At 46.9% G+C, this 22005-nt stretch overlaps 1 protein-coding gene across 1 annotated transcript in view; it reads left to right on the top strand.

Moving 5' to 3' along the window:
* The window catches only part of SUCLA2 (succinate-CoA ligase ADP-forming subunit beta), a 158333-nt gene that overhangs the window by 80667 nt on the left and 55661 nt on the right, over positions 1-22005 (top strand). The window contains exon 6 of the mRNA XM_075333878.1: positions 21471-21632. Coding sequence (XP_075189993.1) covers positions 21471-21632 — 162 coding nt within the window. The remainder of the gene's footprint in view (positions 1-21470; positions 21633-22005) is intronic.

Genomic DNA, 22005 nt, shown 5'->3' with positions numbered 1-22005 from the left:
ACATGTGTCCGACATATGAATGCTATCTGTGATTTTTACAGGTAGCACTTGTACCTGTTAGTCTATGGGGCCACTCACATGTAGATCGGTTCTTGTGGGCAGCAGAAAATAGTGGAGGCATATATGATTTTGATCAAAGGGTAGGATCAAAATTGGTAAAACAAGCCTATGGGTGTACCCGGATGACAATTTTGTTTAAATGCATCTTTTTCCTTTGGCATATGTAGAGTTAATGTCCGTCTTTGTTGCAGCAGTAGACTCCACAGTCTGTTCTCATTGATTATCACTTCCGGCCTGGATAAAAGCCCTCTTCTTTCAATAGAGGTTGCAGGTATTCAGCATTCATACTGAGACTTGGTCTGAAAGTGGAAGGACGTGTCCTGGGAGCTGGTGTTGGGTTGTGTGGCAGTTACTTGTTGTTTTGTAAGCTTCCTCTTTCCTTAGTTGTTCGTGTTCACCTTTAGTAGTTCCCTGGTGTTGGTTACATAGTTACATAGTTACTTAGGTTGAAAAAAGACCTAGGTCCATCTAGTTCAACCTTCCTCCACCAAGTTCTACATTTGGTCACTAAGGCTAGCTTCACACTTGCGTTGGACGGCTTCCGTAGCATTGCGTTGTGTGACGGATGCAACGGATGTGTTGCATATAGTGGCACAACTGATGCAACGGATCGTACAAAACAACGGAAAGCTCTTTTTTTTTTTTTTTTTCTCTTCTTTACAGTTTTACCGGCAGCAGACTATTGTGAACGATCAGCTGATCGCTCTCAATAGCCGGCAGCCGGGCGCTCAGCTGAGCGCTCTCCCATGCTGGCGGCCGGGCGCTCAACTGATCGTTCGGCCGCCGAGAATGTGTGCGGGGGGCGGAGTGGGTGGAGCCGAGCGAGCCATGGCGCTGAGGACGTGTGTGTGTGTGTGTGTGTACATACATGCAGAGTGGAGTGCGGGAGGCGGCGGAGCCAAGCGGGGAAGTGTCAGGCTCCCTGCACACGTAGCGAGGGTAAATATCGGCAAAGCACTTTGCTTGGTTATCCGATATTTACATTGGTTACAGGTGCAGGGAGCCAGAGAGAGCAGGCGCATTGAAATCCTACGGATTGCGCTACTCAAAAAAAGTTACATGCTGCGTTCCGTCCGCCCGGCGCAGCATCAAAATAACGGCGCTGCGTCGTCCAGCGGATGCAACGCTGACACTTGCGTTACAATGCGTCATCCATACAAGTCTATGGAGAATAGCGCAGTGCGTTAACGAACTGCGCTATTCTCCATAGTGACAGACTGCGCTGAACGCAAGTGTGAAAGTACCCACTAAGTCATTTATAACCAACAATGTTTTTTGTACTGAGGAAATCATCCAGCCCTTTTTTAAAAGCTGTTATAGTATCGGCCATTACTACCTCTTGTGGTTGTGGTTGTAGTTGTACTTGTGTTTCTGTTGTACTCCCTGTCTGTCTTTTATTTGTTCGTGGGGTTTTGGGTATCTCGGTCCCGGTCTGTCACCTTGGGTGGTAGGGAGAGGCTGGGGGCTCAGACGTCTCTATCTTCAAGGGTAATTCTGGATCGAGCGTAAGCCCAGGGCACCCCGTTAGCTCTAGGGTAAGTGGCACGGGCCCCCATCTGGTCATTTTCCCAACCAATCCCTTTCGGCGTGACAAAGTAGAGAAACCCCCCCCCTCCCCTTCACGTACAAGAGAAACTGATGTCACACAGACCACACTCTCAAGGTCTGATCCCCAAAAATTGGTCTGGTTTTCCCTTCTGAAGGAGTACAGAAAAATAACCCAGGTAATGTCATAGGGCATAATATAATCTAAAAACGGGAAGAAATAATGAATGCAGTCAGACACGGAAAAACAAACCTTTCAGTTCACAAATCAATCTCAATTACGGTCTCTTATACTGTGTAGTTTGGTTGTGGAAGCTAAGGGTTGCTGGTCGTGGGTGTCCTAAGTAACCAATATCTGCCAGGGACCACTGAGAGAACTGGACCTCTGAAATCCCGCTAAAGGGCAAGAGGATCATCCATGTTCCTCACAATATATGTGCAGGCATCTACTCTAACCCAAAGCAAAATTGAAATTCCTTGGGTATGAGAGGCCACAATCCTAAGCTATCCAGCTGGGGTTTGCAAGAAAATTGTTGAAATATCTTGGTCACATCCAATAAAAGACTGAGCTGCATGACCCCATAAAAAACGCTTCATCCTTTGATGAGGTTGTAATTTTGCCCAGTGGCAACACTCGAGGCTTGTGTACCTCAATGCAAAATTTCCAAAAAAGATCCTCCACTATTCCGAGTCTATATTAGAACCGATCTTTCCACAAGGCTCCAGGTGCCACTCTGACCTCTGCACCCATTATACTTTATCCCTTGGCTTTGCTTCTTTCTTCTACTTGCCTTAAAAGGTTGTGTGAAGTGTAAAAATTCTGAAGATATTCTTACTCCTGATATCTGTCAATTCAGCTTATCCGTAACCTTTTCTTACTAAAATGTCATAAACTTGAATCCGAGGAAATGGTCTATACTGATGATTTTTTTTTTTTTTATTTAATTAACTGAGGTTCCTGCATATACAGCAGTTCTGTAGTTGCATCTATGATATATATGAAAGTTTAAATAGAAATGAGATGATGAAGTAAAAGATACACCGTATTTTACTAAGGTACCCTATCCTGGTAATGATTTTCCTGCCGTGTGTGTGTGTATATATGTATATATATGTATATGTATAATATATTATATACACATACACATATATATGTATGTGTGTATATATGTATATATGTATATATATATATATATATATATATATATATATATATATATATATATATATATATATATATATATATATATATATATATATATATATATATATAATGTGTGTATGTATGTATATATCCCTCATCCTGGTATAGCCCCATCCTGCTATATATTGCCATCCTGGTATATGGCCGCATCATGCTATATACCCCATCCTGGCATATGGCCGCATCCTGTCCTGCTATATACCCCATCCTGGCATCTGGCCGCATCCTGCTATATACCCCCATCCTGCAATATACCCCCTTCCTGGTATGTGCTCCCATCCTGCTCATATACCCCCATCCTGCTCATATACCCCCTTCCTGGTATGTGCTCCCATCCTGCTCATATACCCCCATCCTGCTCATATACCCCCATCCTGCTCATATTATTATTTTTATTATTATTAATTATTATAGCGCCATTTATTCCATGGCGCTTTACAAGTGAAAGAGGGTATACGTACAACAATCATTAACAGTACAAAACAGACTGATATAGGAGGAGAGAGGACCCTGCCCGTGAGGGCTCACAGTCTACAGGGAATGTGATGGTACAATAGGTTAGGACAGAGCTGGTTGCGCAGTGGTCTACTGGACTGAGGGCTATTGTAGGTTGTAGGCTTGTTGAAAGAGGTGGGTCTTGAGGTTCCTCTTGAAGCTTTCCATGGTAGGGGAGAGTCTGATGTGCTGAGGTACCCCCATCCTGCTCATATACCCCCATCCTGCTCATGTAATACCCCATCCATCCTGCTATATACCCCCATCCATCCTGCTATATACCCCCATCCATCCTGCTATATACCCCCATCCATCCTGCTATATACCCCCATCCATCCTGCTATATACCCCCATCCATCCTGCTATATACCCCCATCCATCCTGCTATATACCCCCATCCTGCTCATGTAATACCCCCATCCATCCTGCTATATACCCTCATCCTGCTCATGTAATACCCCCATCCTTCCTGCTATATACCCACATCCATCCTGCTCATATACCCCCATCCTGCAATATGTCCTGCATCCTGTGGCACACAAAAAAAAAAAAATAAACGTTTATACTCACCTTTCCTTGCTCCACGCAGCATCCCTCCTCCTCCTGTCTGTGCCGGCAGCGCGGTGTGGAGCCGGCCACGATCCCTTCAGCACCGCGATGTCCTCCTATCTGTTCCGGCGCGGCTGTGTGTGGACAAGTGCGCACAGCGATGACGTCATCGCTGTGAGCACCGCTAGTCTCCACACAGCTGCGCCGCCACAGACAGGAGGACATCACGGTGATGCATCCTGCGATGTACCCCCATCCTGGTATATGCCATCATCCTGCTATATTCTCCCATCCTGCTATATACCCCCATCCTGCTATATGTCCTGCATCCTGTGGCACACACAAAAAAAATAATCGTTTATACTCACCTTTCCTCGCTCCCTGCAGCATCGCTTGTCCTCCTGTCTGTGCCAGCAGCGCCGCCGCTGACCTGTGTGGAGCCGGCCACGATCTCTACAGCATTGCGATGTTCTCCTGTCTGTACCGGCCACGTCATCGCTGTGAGCAATGCTAGTCTACTCACACAGCCGCGGCCGGCACAGACAGGAGGAGATCGCGGTGCTGTAGGGATCGTTGTCGGTGAGTATACTGATTCACTGCACCCTGCGCTGATGATGGTGCTTGGGGGGCAGTGAATACAGCCGCACATGATCACTCCAGGCTGTAGTTGCCAGGGGTGATCATGCGGGCCGGCTATTTAGTATGCGCGCACCCCCCGCCCATCATCCCGCCCACCTGTCAGCGCCGGCTTAAGTGCTGAGAGATGGGCGGGAGGATGCATATGGAATGAGCGGGCCCACGTGGTGACGGTAGGCGCTGCTACAGCCTGCTCGTGCCCCCGATGACCCGCTCCACCGCAGCACCCTCATTCCCTGCAGCCATGCCCTACATTCAGACTATAAGATGCACCCCCCACTTTCCCCCAACATTTGGGGGAAAAAGTGCATCTTATAGTCCGAAAAATACGGTAGTTTCTGTTGGGTAACAACAGAATTGTTGAGCGGCTATGAAATAAAAGTTTTATAAAACTTCTTTGTAAGTTTTTCTGATCATAATATGGTAATTGTCCCAATAAAGGGAACCGGTCATGTAATAAAAATGCTATTAACCTGCAGATATGGGGATATTCTGCAGAGTAATAGTGTTCTAACGCTGCGTAGCCGCTGCCCTGAGAGCCCCACTGCCGGGAGGAAATTAACTTTCTTTATCGTTCCTTATGGGAGACCCAGACCATGGGTGTATAGCTAGCGCCCTCCGGAGGACACACAAAGCACTACACTCAAACGTGTAGCTCCTCCCTCCGGGCTATATACACCCCCTGGATGACAATCTACCCAGTTCAACGCTTTGTGTTCCAGGAGGATCACACACATTTTCTTTTCCTGATATTTTTTTCATTTTTAAAGATTTGGAAGAAAAGCGGGTCCAGTCTGGACTCCCGGCATGTCCCTTCACGCTCCACTCTGCGGGGTGCTGTTAAGGTTGATTTCAATAAGGCTGGAGCCTTCACATGCCGAGCTCCTTCGCATCCTCTGTCGAGGCTCTGTTTGAAGTGGGAGCCATCACGGTCCTCTCTGCTTGCAGAAGACCGGTCTCCATCCGCAGCCCTGTCTGGTCCCTGCTGGAAGGAGCGTTAACCCCCACTCAGGGACATGGCCCTGCGTCTCAAAGCTAAGTATTGAGACGTTTTTTCAGGGGTCCCGGGTACTTTTATAGGGGGACAGTATGTGCTTTAGCGTTACTGTTAATTTCGGCCGGTTCTGGGAATTTCCCATGAGAACCGCGCCGACGGTGCCTGCTCGTCGGCCGCACTTTAAAATCTAGGCCCCGGCTTCAGTTTGGGCCTAGTTTCGTTTTTGGCTTCTTCTGCATGTTTTACATACAGCGCCGCCCACCGCCCGGCCAGCAGAGGGGAGGGCACTCCTCTCTAGGGAGATGTCCCCTCCCCTGTCTACCTCCCTGTGTCTCTCTGCCCTCTGTTTTTCCCGCTCCTGGGCTTATACACGCCCCCCCTCCTTCTCCCAGCGCCATTTTCTCAGCGTTTTCTTACACTGGGAAGCGCTGGATGCTGCTGCTGCCTACTATTTGGAAGGCTGACACTTCAAGGGGAGCGGTGAAATCCGGAGGACACACAGAGAGCAGGGCTGGTAAGCCACAACCTCTGGTTGTGGACTTTTATTACACTCTCAGGCTTTCTACAGGAGTGTGTTTTGGCTGCAGAACTTCCTCCACAGCAGCATGTCTGTTACTAGGTGCAAGGCTGCAAACATGTATGCTATATGCACTGCGTGCAAGCTCATTCTGCCAGAGCCAAGCACATACCCACATTGTGATGCCTGTGCTAATATGGTTGTGTCTCAGCCTGGAGCCTCCTCAGGGGTCCCTCCGGCTGCTCCGGCCACGGTGGAACCCCCGGCTTGGGTAGCATCCTTTTCACAAGCTCTTTCCAAGTCGTTTGCCGATTCCATGGGGCAGCTGTCCCGGACGCTGCTGTCTATGCATCAGCCTCCCTCTCAGGGTGTCTCTGCGGCTCCGTCTGCAGAGCCCTCAGAGCATGTCCTAGGACCTCGTCCCCCTAAACGGAGACGCACGGACCCTTCTCCTTCCTCGTCCCACGGCTCTGATTCACAGGCCGAGGTGCAGGGCGAGGAAGATTCGTTTGCTGTGGGCTCAGACGCTGCCTCTATGTACCCCATTGACTTGTCTGAGGGTGATGCGGATGTTAGTGACTTGATTGCGTCCATTAACTCCGTACTGAACCTCAACCCACATGAGTCAGAGGAACAACCCTCTCTGGTAGAGGTACACCAGTTTACCTCTCCTAAGAAGCCTAGGAGTATGTTTTTTAACCACTCCAGCTTCCAGACCACTGTTAACAAGCCCAGGGCCTGTCCTGACAAACGTTTTCCGAAACGTAGTTCAGATGACCGTTTCCCTTTTCCTCCGGAAGTGGTTAAGGACTGGGCCCAGTCCCCAAAGGTAGACCCTCCGGTGTCCAGAATCTCAGCCCGCACAGTCGTTGCTGTGGCTGACGGCACTTCTCTTAAGGACCCCACTGACCGCCAGGTTGACCTTCTGGCCAAGTCTGTATTTGAGGCGGCAGGGGCCTCGTTCTCCCCGTCTTTTGCGGCAGTGTGGGCTCTTAAGGCTATCTCTGCCTCTCTAGCGGAGATTCATTCCCTCTCCAGGGACTCTATTCCTGAGATGGATGCCTTAACTTCTCAAGCTTCGGCTTTTGCATCCTACGCCATGTCTGCCATCCTGGAGGCTTCTCACCACACGGCAGTGGCCTCCGCTAACTCCCTCGCGATCCGCAGGATCTTGTGGCTTCGAGAGTGGAAAGCGGACGCTTCCTCTAAGAAGTACCTTGCGAGTCTCCCTTTTACTGGGTCCCGGCTGTTTGGGGAACAGCTTGATGACATAATTAAGGAAGCTACTGGCGGGAAGAGTACTTCCTTGCCACAAACTAAAGCCAAGAAACCTGCCCAGGGCAGGAACCAATCGAGGTTTCATTCCTTTCGTTCCTCTAACTGGTCATCCTCTAAGCCCTCGGCCTCGTCCACTACCGCAGCCAAGGACCGTAAACCCAACTGGCGCGCAAAGCCGCGTCCTCAAAAGACCGGAGGAGCCGCTGCCACCAAGGCAGCCTCCTCGTGACTATCTGGCCGCGCCAGCAAAGTCCTTGGTCGGTGGCAGGCTCTCCCACTTTGGCGACGTGTGGTTGCAACACGTCTCCGATCAGTGGGTGCGGGATATCATCACCCACGGCTACAGGATACCTTTTTCTTCCAGCCCGCCAAACAGATTTTTTCTGTCCACCCCCCCCCCCTGCTCCAAAGCCGCCGCCTTCTCTCAGGCCGTGGCATCCCTGCAGGCCAACGGTGTAATTGTTCCGGTCCCCGCTCGGGAACGGTTCAGGGGTTTCTACTCAAACCTCTTTCTAGTCCCCAAAAAGGACGGTTCCTCCCGACCCATCCTGGATCTCAAGCTTCTCAACAAGCATGTTCAGGTGCGGCATTTTCGCATGGAATCTCTGAGATCGGTCATTGCCTCAATGACCCAGGGAGATTTTCTGGCATCCATCGACATCAGAGATGCCTATCTGCATGTGCCTATTGCGGTCTCACACCAGCGCTGGCTACGCTTTGCAATCGGAGAGGAACATTTCCAGTTCGTGGCTCTTCCCTTTGGCTTAGCCACGGCCCCTCGAGTGTTCACCAAGGTCATGGCAGCAGTGGTTGCGGTCCTGCACCTCCAGGGATTGGCAGCGATTCCTTACCTGGACGACCTTCTAGTCAAGGCCTCATCCAGTGTAGACTGCCAGCGAAGTGTCTCTCTCACTGTCACCACGCTAATTCAGTTCGGGTGGCTTGTCAACCTCCCCAAGTCGACTCTGACCCCGACCCAGGTACTTTTGTACCTAGGGATGCAATTCGAGACTCTGCCGGCACTTGTCAAGTTGCCCTTAGTCAAACAGCAGTCCCTTCGTGTGGCGGTGCGCTCTCTGCTGAGGCACCGCCGTCATTCCATCAGACACCTCATGCAGGTGCTGGGTCAGATGGTGGCGTCCATGGAAGCGGTTCCCTTTGCCCAGTTCCATCTGTGTCCCTTGCAGCTGGACATTCTCCGCTGTTGGGACAAGCGGATCTCTTCTTTGGACAGGCTGGTGGCTCTGTCATCACAGGCCAGGAACTCCCTTCAGTGGTGGCTTCAGCCCCTCTCCCTTTCACAGGGACGTTCCTTCCTGACTCCATCCTGGGTGATCCTCACCACGGATGCCAGTCTCTCCGGCTGGGGAGCGGTATTTCTCCATCACCGAGCACAGGGCACTTGGACTCCGTCCGAATCAGCCCTCCCGATCAATGTGCTGGAAATCAGAGCTGTGTTTCTAGCTCTCCTAGACTTTCACCACCTATTGGCGGGCAAGCACATTCGGGTTCAGTCGGACAACGCGACAGCGGTTGCCTACATCAATCACCAGGGCGGAACTCACAGCCGTCTGGCGATGTTGGAGGTTCAACGAATCCTCCAGTGGACGGAGGACTCCAAGTCCACCATATCCGCAGTCCACATCCCAGGCGTGGAAAACTGGGAGGCCGATTATCTCAGCCGTCAAACCGTGGACGGCGGCGAGTGGGCCCTGCATCCGTCAGTGTTCAGATCAATCTGCCGCAAGTGGGGCACTCCGGAAGTAGATCTAATGGCTTCCCGGCACAACAACAAGGTTCCGGTTTACGTGGCTCGCTCACACGATCCTCAAGCCTTCGCAGCAGACGCACTGGTTCAGGATTGGTCTCAGTTCAGTTTGGCCTATGTGTTTCCCCCTCTAGCGCTCCTGCCCAGGGTTTTGCGCAAGATCCAAATGGAGGGCCGTCGAGTCATACGCATTGCTCCGGACTGGCCCAGGCGAGCCTGGTACCCAGACCTTCTCCGCCTGTCCGTAGAGGTGCCGTGGCATCTCCCGGACCGCCCAGACCTTCTCTCTCAAGGTCCGTTCTTCCGCCAGAATTCTGCGGCTCTCAGATTGACGGCGTGGCTCTTGAGTCCTGGATCCTGACGGCTTCAGGCATTCCCTCTGAGGTCATCTCCACCATGACTCAAGCTCGGAAGTCTTCCTCGGCTAAGATATACCACAGGACTTGGAGAATTTTCCTATCCTGGTGTCGCTCTTCCGGCCATGCTCCTTGGCCTTTTTCCTTGCCGACCATCCTGTCTTTTCTACAGTCAGGTCTACAGTTGGGTCTGTCCCTCAATTCCCTTAAGGGACAGGTGTCGGCTTTGTCGGTATTGTTCCAGCGGCGTATCGCCCGACTGGCTCAGGTGCGCACCTTCATGCAGGGCGCATCTCACATCATCCCTCCTTACCGACGGCCCTTGGATCCCTGGGACCTTAATCTGGTCCTCACGGCCTTACAGAAATCCCCTTTTGAGCCTCTCAGGGAGGTTCCTTTGTCTAGACTTTCACAGAAAGTTGTTTTTCTAGTAGCCATAACTTCTCTCAGGAGAGTTTCTGATTTGGCTGCGCTTTCTTCGGAATCCCCCTTTTTGGTGTTTCACCAAGACAAGGTGGTTCTGCGTCCGACTCCGGACTTTCTCCCTAAGGTGGTGTCTTCCTTCCACCTTAACCAGGACATTTCATTGCCCTCTCTTTGTCCGGCCCCTGTGCATCGCTTTGAGAAGGCGTTGCACACCTTGGATTTGGTGCGGGCGCTCCGAATCTATGTGTCTCGCACCGCCGTTTTTCGGCGGAGCACCTCACTTTTTGTGCTAACCACGGGTCAGCGCAAGGGCCTCTCGGCATCTAAACCGACCCTGGCTCGTTGGGTTAGGTCGGCTATCGCCGATGCCTACCAGTGTTCTCAGGTGCCTCCCCCGCTGGGGATTAAGGCGCACTCGACTAGAGCTGTCGGTGCCTCCTGGGCTTTCAGGCACCAGGCTACGGCTCAGCAGGTGTGTCAGGCTGCCACTTGGTCCAGTCTGCACACTTTTTCTAAGCACTACCAAGTGCATGCTCATGCTTCGGCAGATGCGAGCTTGGGCAGATGCATCCTTCAGGCGGCTGTCGCCCATTTGTGAAGTTAGGTTTTGCCTACTTCTCAGTTTAGTTTCTTTCCCACCCATGGACTGCTTTGGAACGTCCCATGGTCTGGGTCTCCCATAAGGAACGATAAAGAAAAAGAGAATTTTGTTTACTTACCGTAAATTCTTTTTCTTGTAGTTCCGACATGGGAGACCCAGCTCCCTCCCTGTTGCCTGTTGGCAGTTTTTTGTTCCGTGTGTTTCACGGCTGTTGTTAGTAGACAGAGTTCTGGTTTTGCCGAGTTTTACTCTATCTCTACTTATGGGTGGATGTCCTCCTTCAGCTTTTGCACTGAACTGGGTAGATTGTCATCCAGGGGGTGTATATAGCCCGGAGGAAGGAGCTACACGTTTGAGTGTAGTGCTTTGTGTGTCCTCCGGAGGCGCTAGCTATACACCCATGGTCTGGGTCTCCCATGTCGGAACTACAAGAAAAAGAATTTACGGTAAGTAAACAAAATTCTCTTTTTATTCTTCCTCCGGCTTTCAGTCATAGGGGTATATTCGGCTTCTACGTACATATTGCACAGCGGTTGTAACCTCTACCTTCCCACACTGGCAGCTTGTACTGAACTATATGTACCAGCAGTGGTGCTCTGCATGTGGCAGCCACAGATTAACCCCATACCTCCAGGCCAGCAATGTATGTTTATTCTATAGGCTCCCTTTAAAGGGAATCTTTACACGAGGTTATTTGTACCCATCCAAGAGCCTCATGAAGTTGGGGCAGAGACCCTGATTCCAGCAATGTCGCTTACTGGGCCACTTGCTGCAATTTTGATAACCTACTCTGAATGCTGAGCTGTGTATAACCCCACCCACACCACTGGTTGTCTGATGTCTGCCTATGCAGAGTGTACACTGAAAGCTGCTTGTCAGTGGTGTGGGAATGGTTACACAGAGCTCTTGAAAATGGAGGATTACATGGCAGCAGATGTACTAGTCCTCTAGTAGTAATCTAATAAATCAGTGATTTTATCCGACCTGCAGTAGGCAGCCCAGTTACACATGTGACATATCGCTGGAATCCGGGTCTCTGCATCATTATTTTTTTCTTATCTGGTTTAAACTTATGAATTTTAGAAATTGAAAATTAAGCCTGCTTTACACCTTTCAATTTCACATACGATATCGTATGCGATCGCACACGCCCCCATCGTATGTGCGGCACGTTCAATTTGTTGAATGTGCCGCACAAACTATTAACCCCCGTCACACGTACTTACCCATCCATACGACCTCGATGTGGGCGGCGAACGTCCACGTCCTTGAGTGGGAGGAACGTTCGGCGTCATATCGATGTCACGCGGCAGCCGGCCAATAGAAGCGGAGGGGCGGAGCTGAGCGGGACGTAAACATCCCGCCCGCCTCCTTCCTTCCGCATTACCGGCCGGGAGCCGCAGGACGCAGGTAAGATCTGTTCATCGTTCCCGGGGTGTCACACACTGCGATGTGTGCTACCCCGGGTACGATGAACAACCTGACGTTCAATTTATGAGGAATGAACGACGTGCGTGCGATGAACGTTTTACCGTTCATTCGCAATCGCACGTAGCTGTTACACACTACAGTGTACCTTACGATGCCGGATGTGCGTCACTTACGACGTGACCCCGCCGACATATTGTAAGATATATTGTAGTGTGTAAAGCGGGCTTTAAGCTATCAGATTGTGTTTTTTAATTATGTAACAATGGCTGTCAGTCTGTGCTGGACATTGTAGTTCTTTTGGAGAACCTTAACTGGAGTAAGCATCCCCTGTGCTGTTTTTCTGATGTATCTCTTTAGTATATTCTGGGGGGGTGTAGACTGTGTGCCTACCCCCAGTGACCTTCTGCTGTGCACTGTTCATTTCTTACTAATACACATGTTCTCATTCCCTTTCCTGCTCCTTTCATTTTCTTGTCGTGACTGTAATGGTCCCAATACTTGCTGGCTGTGGATCACACTGGTTTATCTTCTGCCCTCCACCATTGGCTATGCCTTGCTGATCCGCGGCCCCCTGCCGGAGTGCTGAATGCCTCTGACTCACCCTCCATTGCAGAGCAGTGTAGATGGCAGAGACGGTAATTGAAACATTTCATGCCACAAAGCAAATCAAAGTGTATTCTGAGTAACCTCTCCTCTAGAGAATGTTCTGCAATGTCTGTATCACTCTGCGTATAAAACCTCGCACCATTTGCTCTTTCTGATGCCGTATTGCTTATAGAAAATATATTTGCCTCTTCTGTTCTGTTGTATCAATCATTTCATTACATTTATTTGGGCTTTTAAGACCATGATTATTGAAATTGTATTTAATGATATAAATTAGAAAAAAAAAATGTTAAACATTATTGAAACTTTATTCAACATCTTTAAAGCACCACTTTTTTTTCCCACACCGGTGGAGTGTGGCTTTAAATCTAAGATTCCTGACCCTTCTCATATACTCACCTGCCACCGTTTTCACCTTCTGTCGCCACTGATCTCGTCAATCTCCGACAGTTTGTAACCTGCCGACTGCTCCAGTGTTTCATGGAGTGTGCCATTGGTCACTCTTCAATGCAAGTCTATGAGAGCCTCATTCTGGCTCGCATAGACTTGCATTGTCACAACTTCTGACTTCCGGCCATTCAGAAGTTTTTGTCACAAGATGGACCGAAGTAGCACCGGTAAAAGGTGAAGACACCTTAGATTAAAAAAACAACCCCAAAATGCTGGAGTGGTGCTTTAATATAATTAATTGCACTACTCTTGCCACTGGCTGTGTAACACCCCAAAGCCATTATTAGAGCAAATGTTTTCACATCAATACCAAAAAATAATTGCCATTTACTAACTCGAGGTTTGCACCTTTTACCATAGAAACATTTTTGCATTGACTTGTAGTAATTCTACGTGGACATGTGGAGACTATAGGTCAACTTGCCCCTGTGATACTCGTGACACAGCTCACACCCCACTGAGATCTCACTGAATCCACCAGCCCCTGCCTTTAGTCCACATGACAACATCATGATGTTTTTTGTGATATTTTGGCCTTACCTGTTTAAAGCCTCTATTGATTTAGTGCCAGTGACTAGTGATAAGCAAATAATAACTATTGGCATTGGGATAATGCCTAACTAATACCGAGTACTATTCCAGGATTCGGCACTACAAGAAAAATGCCCGGGTTCCCCATTGACTTATATTAGCTTCGTTATTTGTGACAAATATCGGAATAGTACTTTGGGATTCATTACGAATAATCCGAACACAAATAGTTGCTATTCGCTCATCACTCCCAGTGCCCCCCAGCCTGTCTTTGCGTATTTTAATGGAATGGTGCTATACCTGTAAATGACAGCTGAAGCCAAGCACTGGTCTTGACGGACACCTAACTTATATATTAGTGTCAAGGCTGCGGGCAAGGATTGGAGCAATGATCACTTTATGGTGCAGCACATCATTGTTCTAGGAAAGACTGCTACATTATGGCATGAGTTGCAGTTTCTTTTTTTTTTTTTTTTTTTACGGCAGTAGTAGACTGCGTCTGGGTATCCACCTCCCGAAAATGGAGCATGACAGAGAACACAGTGACTCCATCTGCACCATTATAGTCCATGGCCCCGTCAGCGCATATGTCGAAACCCATTTTGAGGAAGGTTTGGGTGGAAGGCCTTACGAGACCACTTAACAGGGAGAGGAATGCAGAATGAAAGCGACCTAAGGAGTCAAGCAGGTGGAGCTGCTGCTTTACAGAGTCACGTCCTCTGCCTGACTAGATCTATACTCCACATGAGCCGGATCCTGTGGCTCCTTAAGGCTTGTAATGACTTCGGGCCTCATTCAGAGATTCTGCATTTTTATTGTACGTAAAAAGTCAGTTTTTCATCAACATTTTGGATCAGATTTTCTTCAGTGTCAGTTTTTACCATCCGTGTTTGATAATTGTTAATTTTTGTGCATAACAAACCTAAAATAAATTGCATCGCTTCTATCCACTACAATGTTTAACATCTGACAGCAAGGGGATTGCACACCAAATGGCAATGTGTTCTGTCTGTGATTTTTCACAATCCCAATAACTTGTACAGTCATGGCCAAAAGTTTTGAGAATGCTACAAATATTAATTTTTACAAAGTCTACTGCTTAAGTTTTTCTAATGGCAATTTTCATATACTCCAGAATGTCATAAAGAGTGATCAGCTTAACAGCAATTACTTGCAAAGTCAATATTGGCTAAGAAAATGAACTTTAACCCCCATAACACATTTCAACATCATTGCATTCCTGCCTTAAAAGGAGCAGCTAACATTGTTTTAGTGATTGTTCCATTAACACAGGTGTGGGTGTTGATGAGGACAGGGCTGGCGATCAATCAGTCATGATTAAGTAAGAATGACACCACTGGACACTTTAAATGGAGGCTGGTGCTTGGTATCATTGTTGCTCTTCAGTTAACCATGGTTATCTCTAAAGAAACACGTGCAGCCATCATTGCTCTGCACAAAAATGGCCTAACAGGGAAGAGTAGAGTATCGCAGCTACAAAGATTGCACCTCAGTCAACAATCTATCGCACCATCAAGAACTTCAAGGAGAGAGCTTCCATTGTTGCCAAAAAGGCTTCAGGGCGCCCAAGAAGGACCAGCAAACGCCAGGACGATATCTTAAAACTGTTTCACTTGCGGGATCGGACTACCAGCAGTGCCGAGCTAGCTCAGCAATGGCAGCAGGCTGGTGTGAGTGCTTCTGCACGCACTGTGAGGCGGAGACTGCTTGAGCAAGGCCTGGTTTCAAGGAGGGCAGCAAAGAAGCCACTTCTCTCCAGAAAAAACATCAGGGACCGACTGATATTCTGCAAAAGGTACAGGGAGTGGACTGCTGAGGACTGGGGTAAAGTCATTTTCTCAGATGAATCCCCTTTTCGATTTTTTGGGACATCTGGAAAACAGCTTATTAGGAGAAGAAGAGGTGAGCCCTACCACCAGTCTTGTCTCATGCCAACTGTTAAGCATCCTGAAATGATTCATGTGTGGGGTTGCTTCTCAGCCAAGGGAATCGGCTCACTCACAGTCTTGCCTAAAAACACAGCCATGAATAAAGAATGGTACCAGAATGTCCTACAAGAGCAACTTCTCCCAACTGTCCAAGAGCTGTTTGGCGCCCAACAATGCCTTTTCCAGCTTGATGGAGCACCTTGCCATAAAGCAAAGGTGATCACTAAATGGCTCATGGAACAAAACTGAGATTTTGGGTCCATGGCCTGGAAACTCCCCAGATCTTAATCCCATTGAGAACTTGTGGGCAATCATCAAGAGACGGGTGGACAAACAAAAACCAACAAATTCTGGCAAAATGCAAGCATTGCTTATGCAAGAATGGACAGCTATCAGTCAGGATTTGATCCAGAAGTTGATTGAGAGCATGCCAGGGAGAATTGCAGAGGTCCTGAAGAAGAAGGGTCATCACTGCAAATATTGACTTGCTGCATTAACTCATTCTAACTGTCAATATAACCTTTTGGTACTCATAATATGATTGCAATTATATTTCTGTATGTGATGTAAACATCAGACAATTAAAAACCAGAGGGCAACAGATCATGTGAAAATATAATTTTGGTGTCATTCTCAAAACTTTTGGTCATGACTGTATATATTAATGCCTATCTGTGGCTCTGATTAAAAACCAGACTTGGTTCGCAAAAACACATACATGTGACTAGCGGGGCCAGACTGGCGATTTTGGTATTTCTGGCAAATGTCAGTGGGCCGCTCAATCTATATTTACTTACACTCTTTCTTCAGCAGCATGCACGCCAAGCATCATTAGCGTGCCATATGCACACCATCGCGTTGTGCTGCACAGCTGAAACTAATAGGACCAGGAGCGGCACGCTGTGATGTTTTGATAACTCACAGTATCTCCTTACCATTGTTATACTCAGTGTTGTGGGTTTATGCGATACAGTTCTGCATGATGCTACGCTTGGTGACTTATTCATGTGCTAACTGGTTCTGGTGCTGCAGCCGTGTACTGAGGGCGATTCCGGCGCTGCAGCCGTGTACTGAGGGCGGTTCCGGCGCTGCAGCCGTGTACTGAGGGCGGTTCCGGCGCTGCAGCCGTGTACTGAGGGCGGTTCCGGAGCTGCAGCCGTGTACTGAGGGCGGTTCTCGCGCTGCATCCATGTACTGAGGGTAGTTCCGGCGCTGCATCCGTTTACTGAGGTTGGTTTTGGCGCTGCATCTGTGTACAGAGGTTGGTTCTAATCTTGTTAACATTTAACAATCCAATCAAGCTTCATGGCGATCTTAAAACTTAAAAATCCTCAAAACTTCCAGTTTTCAGTTTGAGGTAGAATTTTATAAGATTCTGCACCAAAAATGCAATGTAAGTTAGCATATATTAACACTTGGTTTTTTTGGAGCAGATAACGGGTATGGCTGGTGGGAAGTGAGTTTCCTGCAAACATCTGTACATGTATGGCACTGCAAGGGTTGGTCACCGCATGGTTCGGTAAAGATGACTGCTGTCTCTTACAGCAGACCATCCCTATATGTTGTCCAGGGGGCTTTGGTGTCCACCTGCATCAACAATCACTGTGTTTGGCTGGTCAAAATTGACTGGTCAATCATAGCATTTTGTCAATAAATTAAAAAAAACAAACAAAAAAGTGGTGATTTATCAACGAGTGAAAAGGATGAGGTGATCGTGGTAACTTTTTTTGGCCCCAATTGGTCATTAAGTAGTTAACGACTATACTGTTTTAGCACTTTTATATGTCTTTAGCCTTCTGTACTGAGGTCTGTTCTATTTGTCTTGTGTAGTTTGTGCACTCTTTCCTCTTTCCTTGTACAAATGCCGTTTACCTGTTGTGATTTTCCATCACAGCAAGTGCTGACAGGGTTTACTCTTTGGTGCTCTTGAAGTCATGTCATATTTCTTTTGCACTGCATACAGATGGCTAAAAAGTCATCATGCCTCATTGAATACTGCTTGCATCAGGTCTATTCATAGTGGAGGCTGAACACTAGCATCTTATGACTCATAGCACTACAGTTGACTTTCTATATGAAGAGAACCTGTCTGCATGATTTTATAATGTAACCTAAAGACATGGCTGTAATGGCGCTGTAATACTGATAATATTGAAACCTTTGGTGAAGAAATCTGCTTTGTTGTTTTTTAATCTGCATTTGAAGTTTTTTTTTTTTTACTAATTCGCTTCCTGTGCACAGGAATCAGAGAGTACACTCTGTTTTTTCCTCCCTGTCTATGATTCCCTTGCCCCTCCGCCTGCCTCCGGTTTGTGAATGATCTGCCTCTTCTGTTTGAAATCTCAGCAGTGAACTGTTAGGCTATAGCTGATGCTGCAGTTTTTTTTGCACACAAACTGCAACCAAAACTGCACCTTGTCACAGAGCGCCAGGAAATGTTAAAAAAAACAAAAACCCACTTGTAATGTACTGTAGGTGCGTTTTTGGTGCGTTTTTGTTAATGCGTTCTTAAGGAGACTCAAAATATGATGGGATAGGATAATTGATAGCTAGAATAGATGGATACATAAAATAGAATAGAACACATACTAAGAAAGAGCAGATCGAATGGATAGAGAGAAATAACAGAAGAGCTCTATAGAGGGATAGCTAGCTTGGCCAGCTGTGTTTTTGTTTTTGTGTTTTTATTTCTTTTTGAATTTTTGTTGATAAAAAAAAAAAAATGACGTAGGGTCCCCCTATTTTTCATATCCAGCACAGAAACAGCAGCAGCTACCGTACATGCAGTAACCCTCAGCTGTCTGCTATACCTCTCCTTGGCTGGCTATGAAAAATAGAGGGGATACCACACTTTTGTTTTTTTGTTTTTTTTTTAAAAAAAACAAAAAAAAACACGAAGTGGGGTCTCCCCCATTCTTCTAAAACCAGCCAAGGTGCAGCAGACAACTGGGGGCTGATATTCTTAGGGTTGGAAGAGCTATGGTTATTTGGCCCTTTCTAGCCCCTAACAATAGCAGCCCACAGCCGCTATTAGAGCCTCTAAGTGGCGCATCTATATGATGTGCCAATTGTGGCTCTGGACCCAGCTCTTCCTGATTGCCTTGCTACTGTGGCAATCGGTGTAATAAGGAGTTAATAGCAGCCCATAGCTGCCCCATCACTAATTTGTAAGTAAAAGTAAGCACCCTCTTTCACCACTTTATTAACCCTGCAAAGGCCCCTGCAGGTCCAACGTAATCTACACAAGGTGCCACGGTGATTCATCTCTGCTACATCCCTGTTCTGTCACAGCGAGTGCCATAGAACATGACTGCCAGCTGTGTGTGCAGACAGAGCCCCGCAATTAGAATGAACTCGAGTGAACCTCTGACGTCACATTTGTAGGACCCGCAATACGGAGTGTGTTGCGGCGTGTGTGTGAGGATCAGGCCGTGACTGAAGTGAGCCGCATGATCAGCAGTGAAGTCACTCAGATGAGTCCTCCACCTGCGGCTCACTTCAGTCACGTCCTGATTTGCAGTCACAGGTGGAGGACTTCGGCTGTGACTGAAAATCACCTGAGTGATAGCGCGACTCACTTCAGTTGCTGCGTGGAGCTCACAGTGGGCAGTCGTGTGAGCTTCAGCTGTAGCAGAGCCGGAAGTGTTGTGGGACCTTGTGTTGATTACGTTGGACCTGGAGGGGTGTTTGGGGGTTAATAAAGTGGTGAAAGAGGGTGGCTTTTTTTGTCTTTTATTTCAAATAAAGAGTTTTTGAGGTGTTTGTTTTATTTACTTTCACTTACAGATTAGTGATGGCAGGTGTCTATGAGACACCCCCCCCCATTACTAATCTAGGACTGAGTGGCAGCTATGGGCTGCCATTAACTCCTTATTACACCGATTGCCACTGCACCAGGGTAATTGGGAAAAGCCGATAAAGTCCCGGGACTGTCACATCTAATGGATGCGGCAATTCCGGCGGCTGTTGGCTGATATTTTTAGGCTGGGGGGCTCCCAATAACGGGGGTCTCCCCAGCCTGAAAATACCAGCCCTCAGCTATAAGGGTTTATCTTTGCTTGATATCAAAATTGGGGGGACTGCACGCTATTTTTTAAAAATGTATTGTACTGTATGATATAGACATGTTCACCGGCGGCTGTGATTGGTTGCAGTCAGACATGCCCCCATGCTGAGTGACCGCTGTCTGACTGCAACTAATCACAGAGGGGGGGAGGAGTGAATATATATGAGCCTAATGAGCGGGTGCAGTGAATATGTAATGAGGCTAATGAGTGGGTAGGGATGAAAAATGAGAGGCTGCGGGAGCAGTGTGACAGCCACGCACGCCGTTGATTGTTGAGTATGAAGCGTTTGGATAGAGACACAGACATGCCAAAATCACTCCAGCATTGATTTTGTCATTCTGGAACTAAGTTGTTGAGCTACGTTTTTGTTGACAAAACCGCGAGTAAAAGTATGCAAAACGCAAACAATTTGTAACCATGTGTTTTGTCATGCGTTTTAATTCCCTCTTTGATTTCAATGGGTGACAAATGTTGACAAAAACGCAAGAGGAATAAACATGCTGCATCTTTTTTGTCACAAAATTTTGTCAAGAAAACTGCCGACAAACTGCAACCTGCGCACAGCAAATCTGACTTCTCATAGACTTTTGCTGGGAAGTCAAAAGTGAGGACAACAAAACACCAAAAAAAGCGACAAAAAAAAGCAGCATGCGCATATAGCCTTATACACAGACTGGAGGCAGGTGGAGGGGCTGGGGAATCACAGACAGGGAGGAGGAGACCAGTGTACAGTTCTGTGCACCAAAATCTATTTAGCAGGAAACTTCAAAAGCTGATTAATGAAGCACAAAGTGGATTTCTTCACCACAGGTACCAATGTAATCAGATTCAGTATTACAGCGTCATGCAGCCATGGTTGTAGTAAAACACTGTGCTGTTAGGCTGTCTTTTAATTTTGTATCTTGTTATTGACTATCTTTATAAAAAAAAAAATATCATCTTAGCATCCATAGTAATTTGTAATTAGTAGATCCTCTTGGATGTGGATTGAGGGCCTGCACATTAGACCTTTCTGATGAGTGGTGCGTCTGCTGAACTGTGTCCTGAATACCTTGTTTTTAGGATCATTGGAACTCTATGATCTATACATTATGTGCAATCCTGTGTATAGGGGCTACATTTATATCTTGGGAAAACTTCTTGCTCCCCACAACACATTAAAACTGCTTTTGCTGCATAGAACTATTGAGGACAGGAATTGAGTATACAAAAATACTTAATTCAGCCATTTCATAGACTCAGGTATATAGTCTAGCAGATGTGAACTAACACACATACTTAATTGGACTAAAACTTTTGTTTACACCCCCTTACTGCTCGGTCTAGAGTTTTTTCAAATAATAAAGATCACTTGGCCAGTGCTAGTCATGGAGATAGCTATAACTGACTTGCTGTCCGTTATTATTTAATCTCACGTGCACACATGACATTATGCTTAGAAACAGCAGTCAGATCCCGAGAGATTTTTTGAGTCTCATCATCATCATCATCGTCATTTTGAACCTTGACAGAACAGTCTAATAGTCCAAGAACTAATCCGATTCTTAATCTCTGTTTTTGAGTGGGCACTTTTTTATCTCCATTCTGGCAGCACCATAGGCGCTGGGACTTCACTTCCTTCACTTCCCAGAATGCATAAATCCCACGATTGTCCAAGGACTTCCTGAACTCACTACCTGTATGCAGTTTAGTGATCAGAAGAGGAGGCGAGACAAAAACCCACCCCATTTCCTCAGGCTATAGATTGCATACAGTCATGGCCAAAAGACTGACTCAGATATTGGTTTTCACAAAGTTTGCTGCTTCAGTGTTCAGGTTTATTTTTTATTTTTTTTTTTTTTTAGACTATATTTCTATCGTAACTGAAGTATCAACCTTTCCATACATTGTTTAACTTTGTCAGTAAAAGCGTATGTAAAGTCTCAATATTTAAAGTATTTTTTCTTATTTTCTAAAATTAGGTTTTGGTGTAATAATATCCATTCTTTTTTTTTTTTGTTTAAGTGATGTGTATGGACGCAAAGATAAATTTCGATTCCAATGCTGCATATAGACAAAAAGACATTTTTGATCTCCGAGACTGGTCCCAGGAAGATGAGCGAGATCAACAAGCTGCACAAGCGGACCTTAACTACATTGGCCTGGACGGCAATATTGGATGTCTTGGTAAGTCGCCTCAGTCATTTTCTGTATGTATTTAGTATTATGCGATCTTCTTGGATATACAGTGCCAAAATCACATTAGGAATACATTGAAATATGGTGTAATTCCTTTGACCGATCCTTTTTATAATCCAGAATATCTGACAATTTATCACTTGCTTCCTGCATACAACTGTAAATGGGTTTGATATAAATGGAGGCAAAAAAAAGCCTGGTCAGTGATATCCAGTTAGGCTGCTTTCACACTACGTTTTTTTTTAACATGTCATGAACTTTTTTTGCTGTAAAAGTGGATCCTGTGTGTTTTTGTTTTTTTTTTCAAAGAAAAACGCATGCAAATGCATGTGTTATTTTGCAGGATCCTGTCACTTGAAGT

Source organism: Anomaloglossus baeobatrachus, chromosome 2, assembly GCF_048569485.1.
Source record: "Anomaloglossus baeobatrachus isolate aAnoBae1 chromosome 2, aAnoBae1.hap1, whole genome shotgun sequence".
Classification (NCBI taxonomy): Eukaryota; Metazoa; Chordata; class Amphibia; order Anura; family Aromobatidae; genus Anomaloglossus; species Anomaloglossus baeobatrachus.
This window is presented reverse-complemented; position numbering and strand designations above follow the sequence as displayed.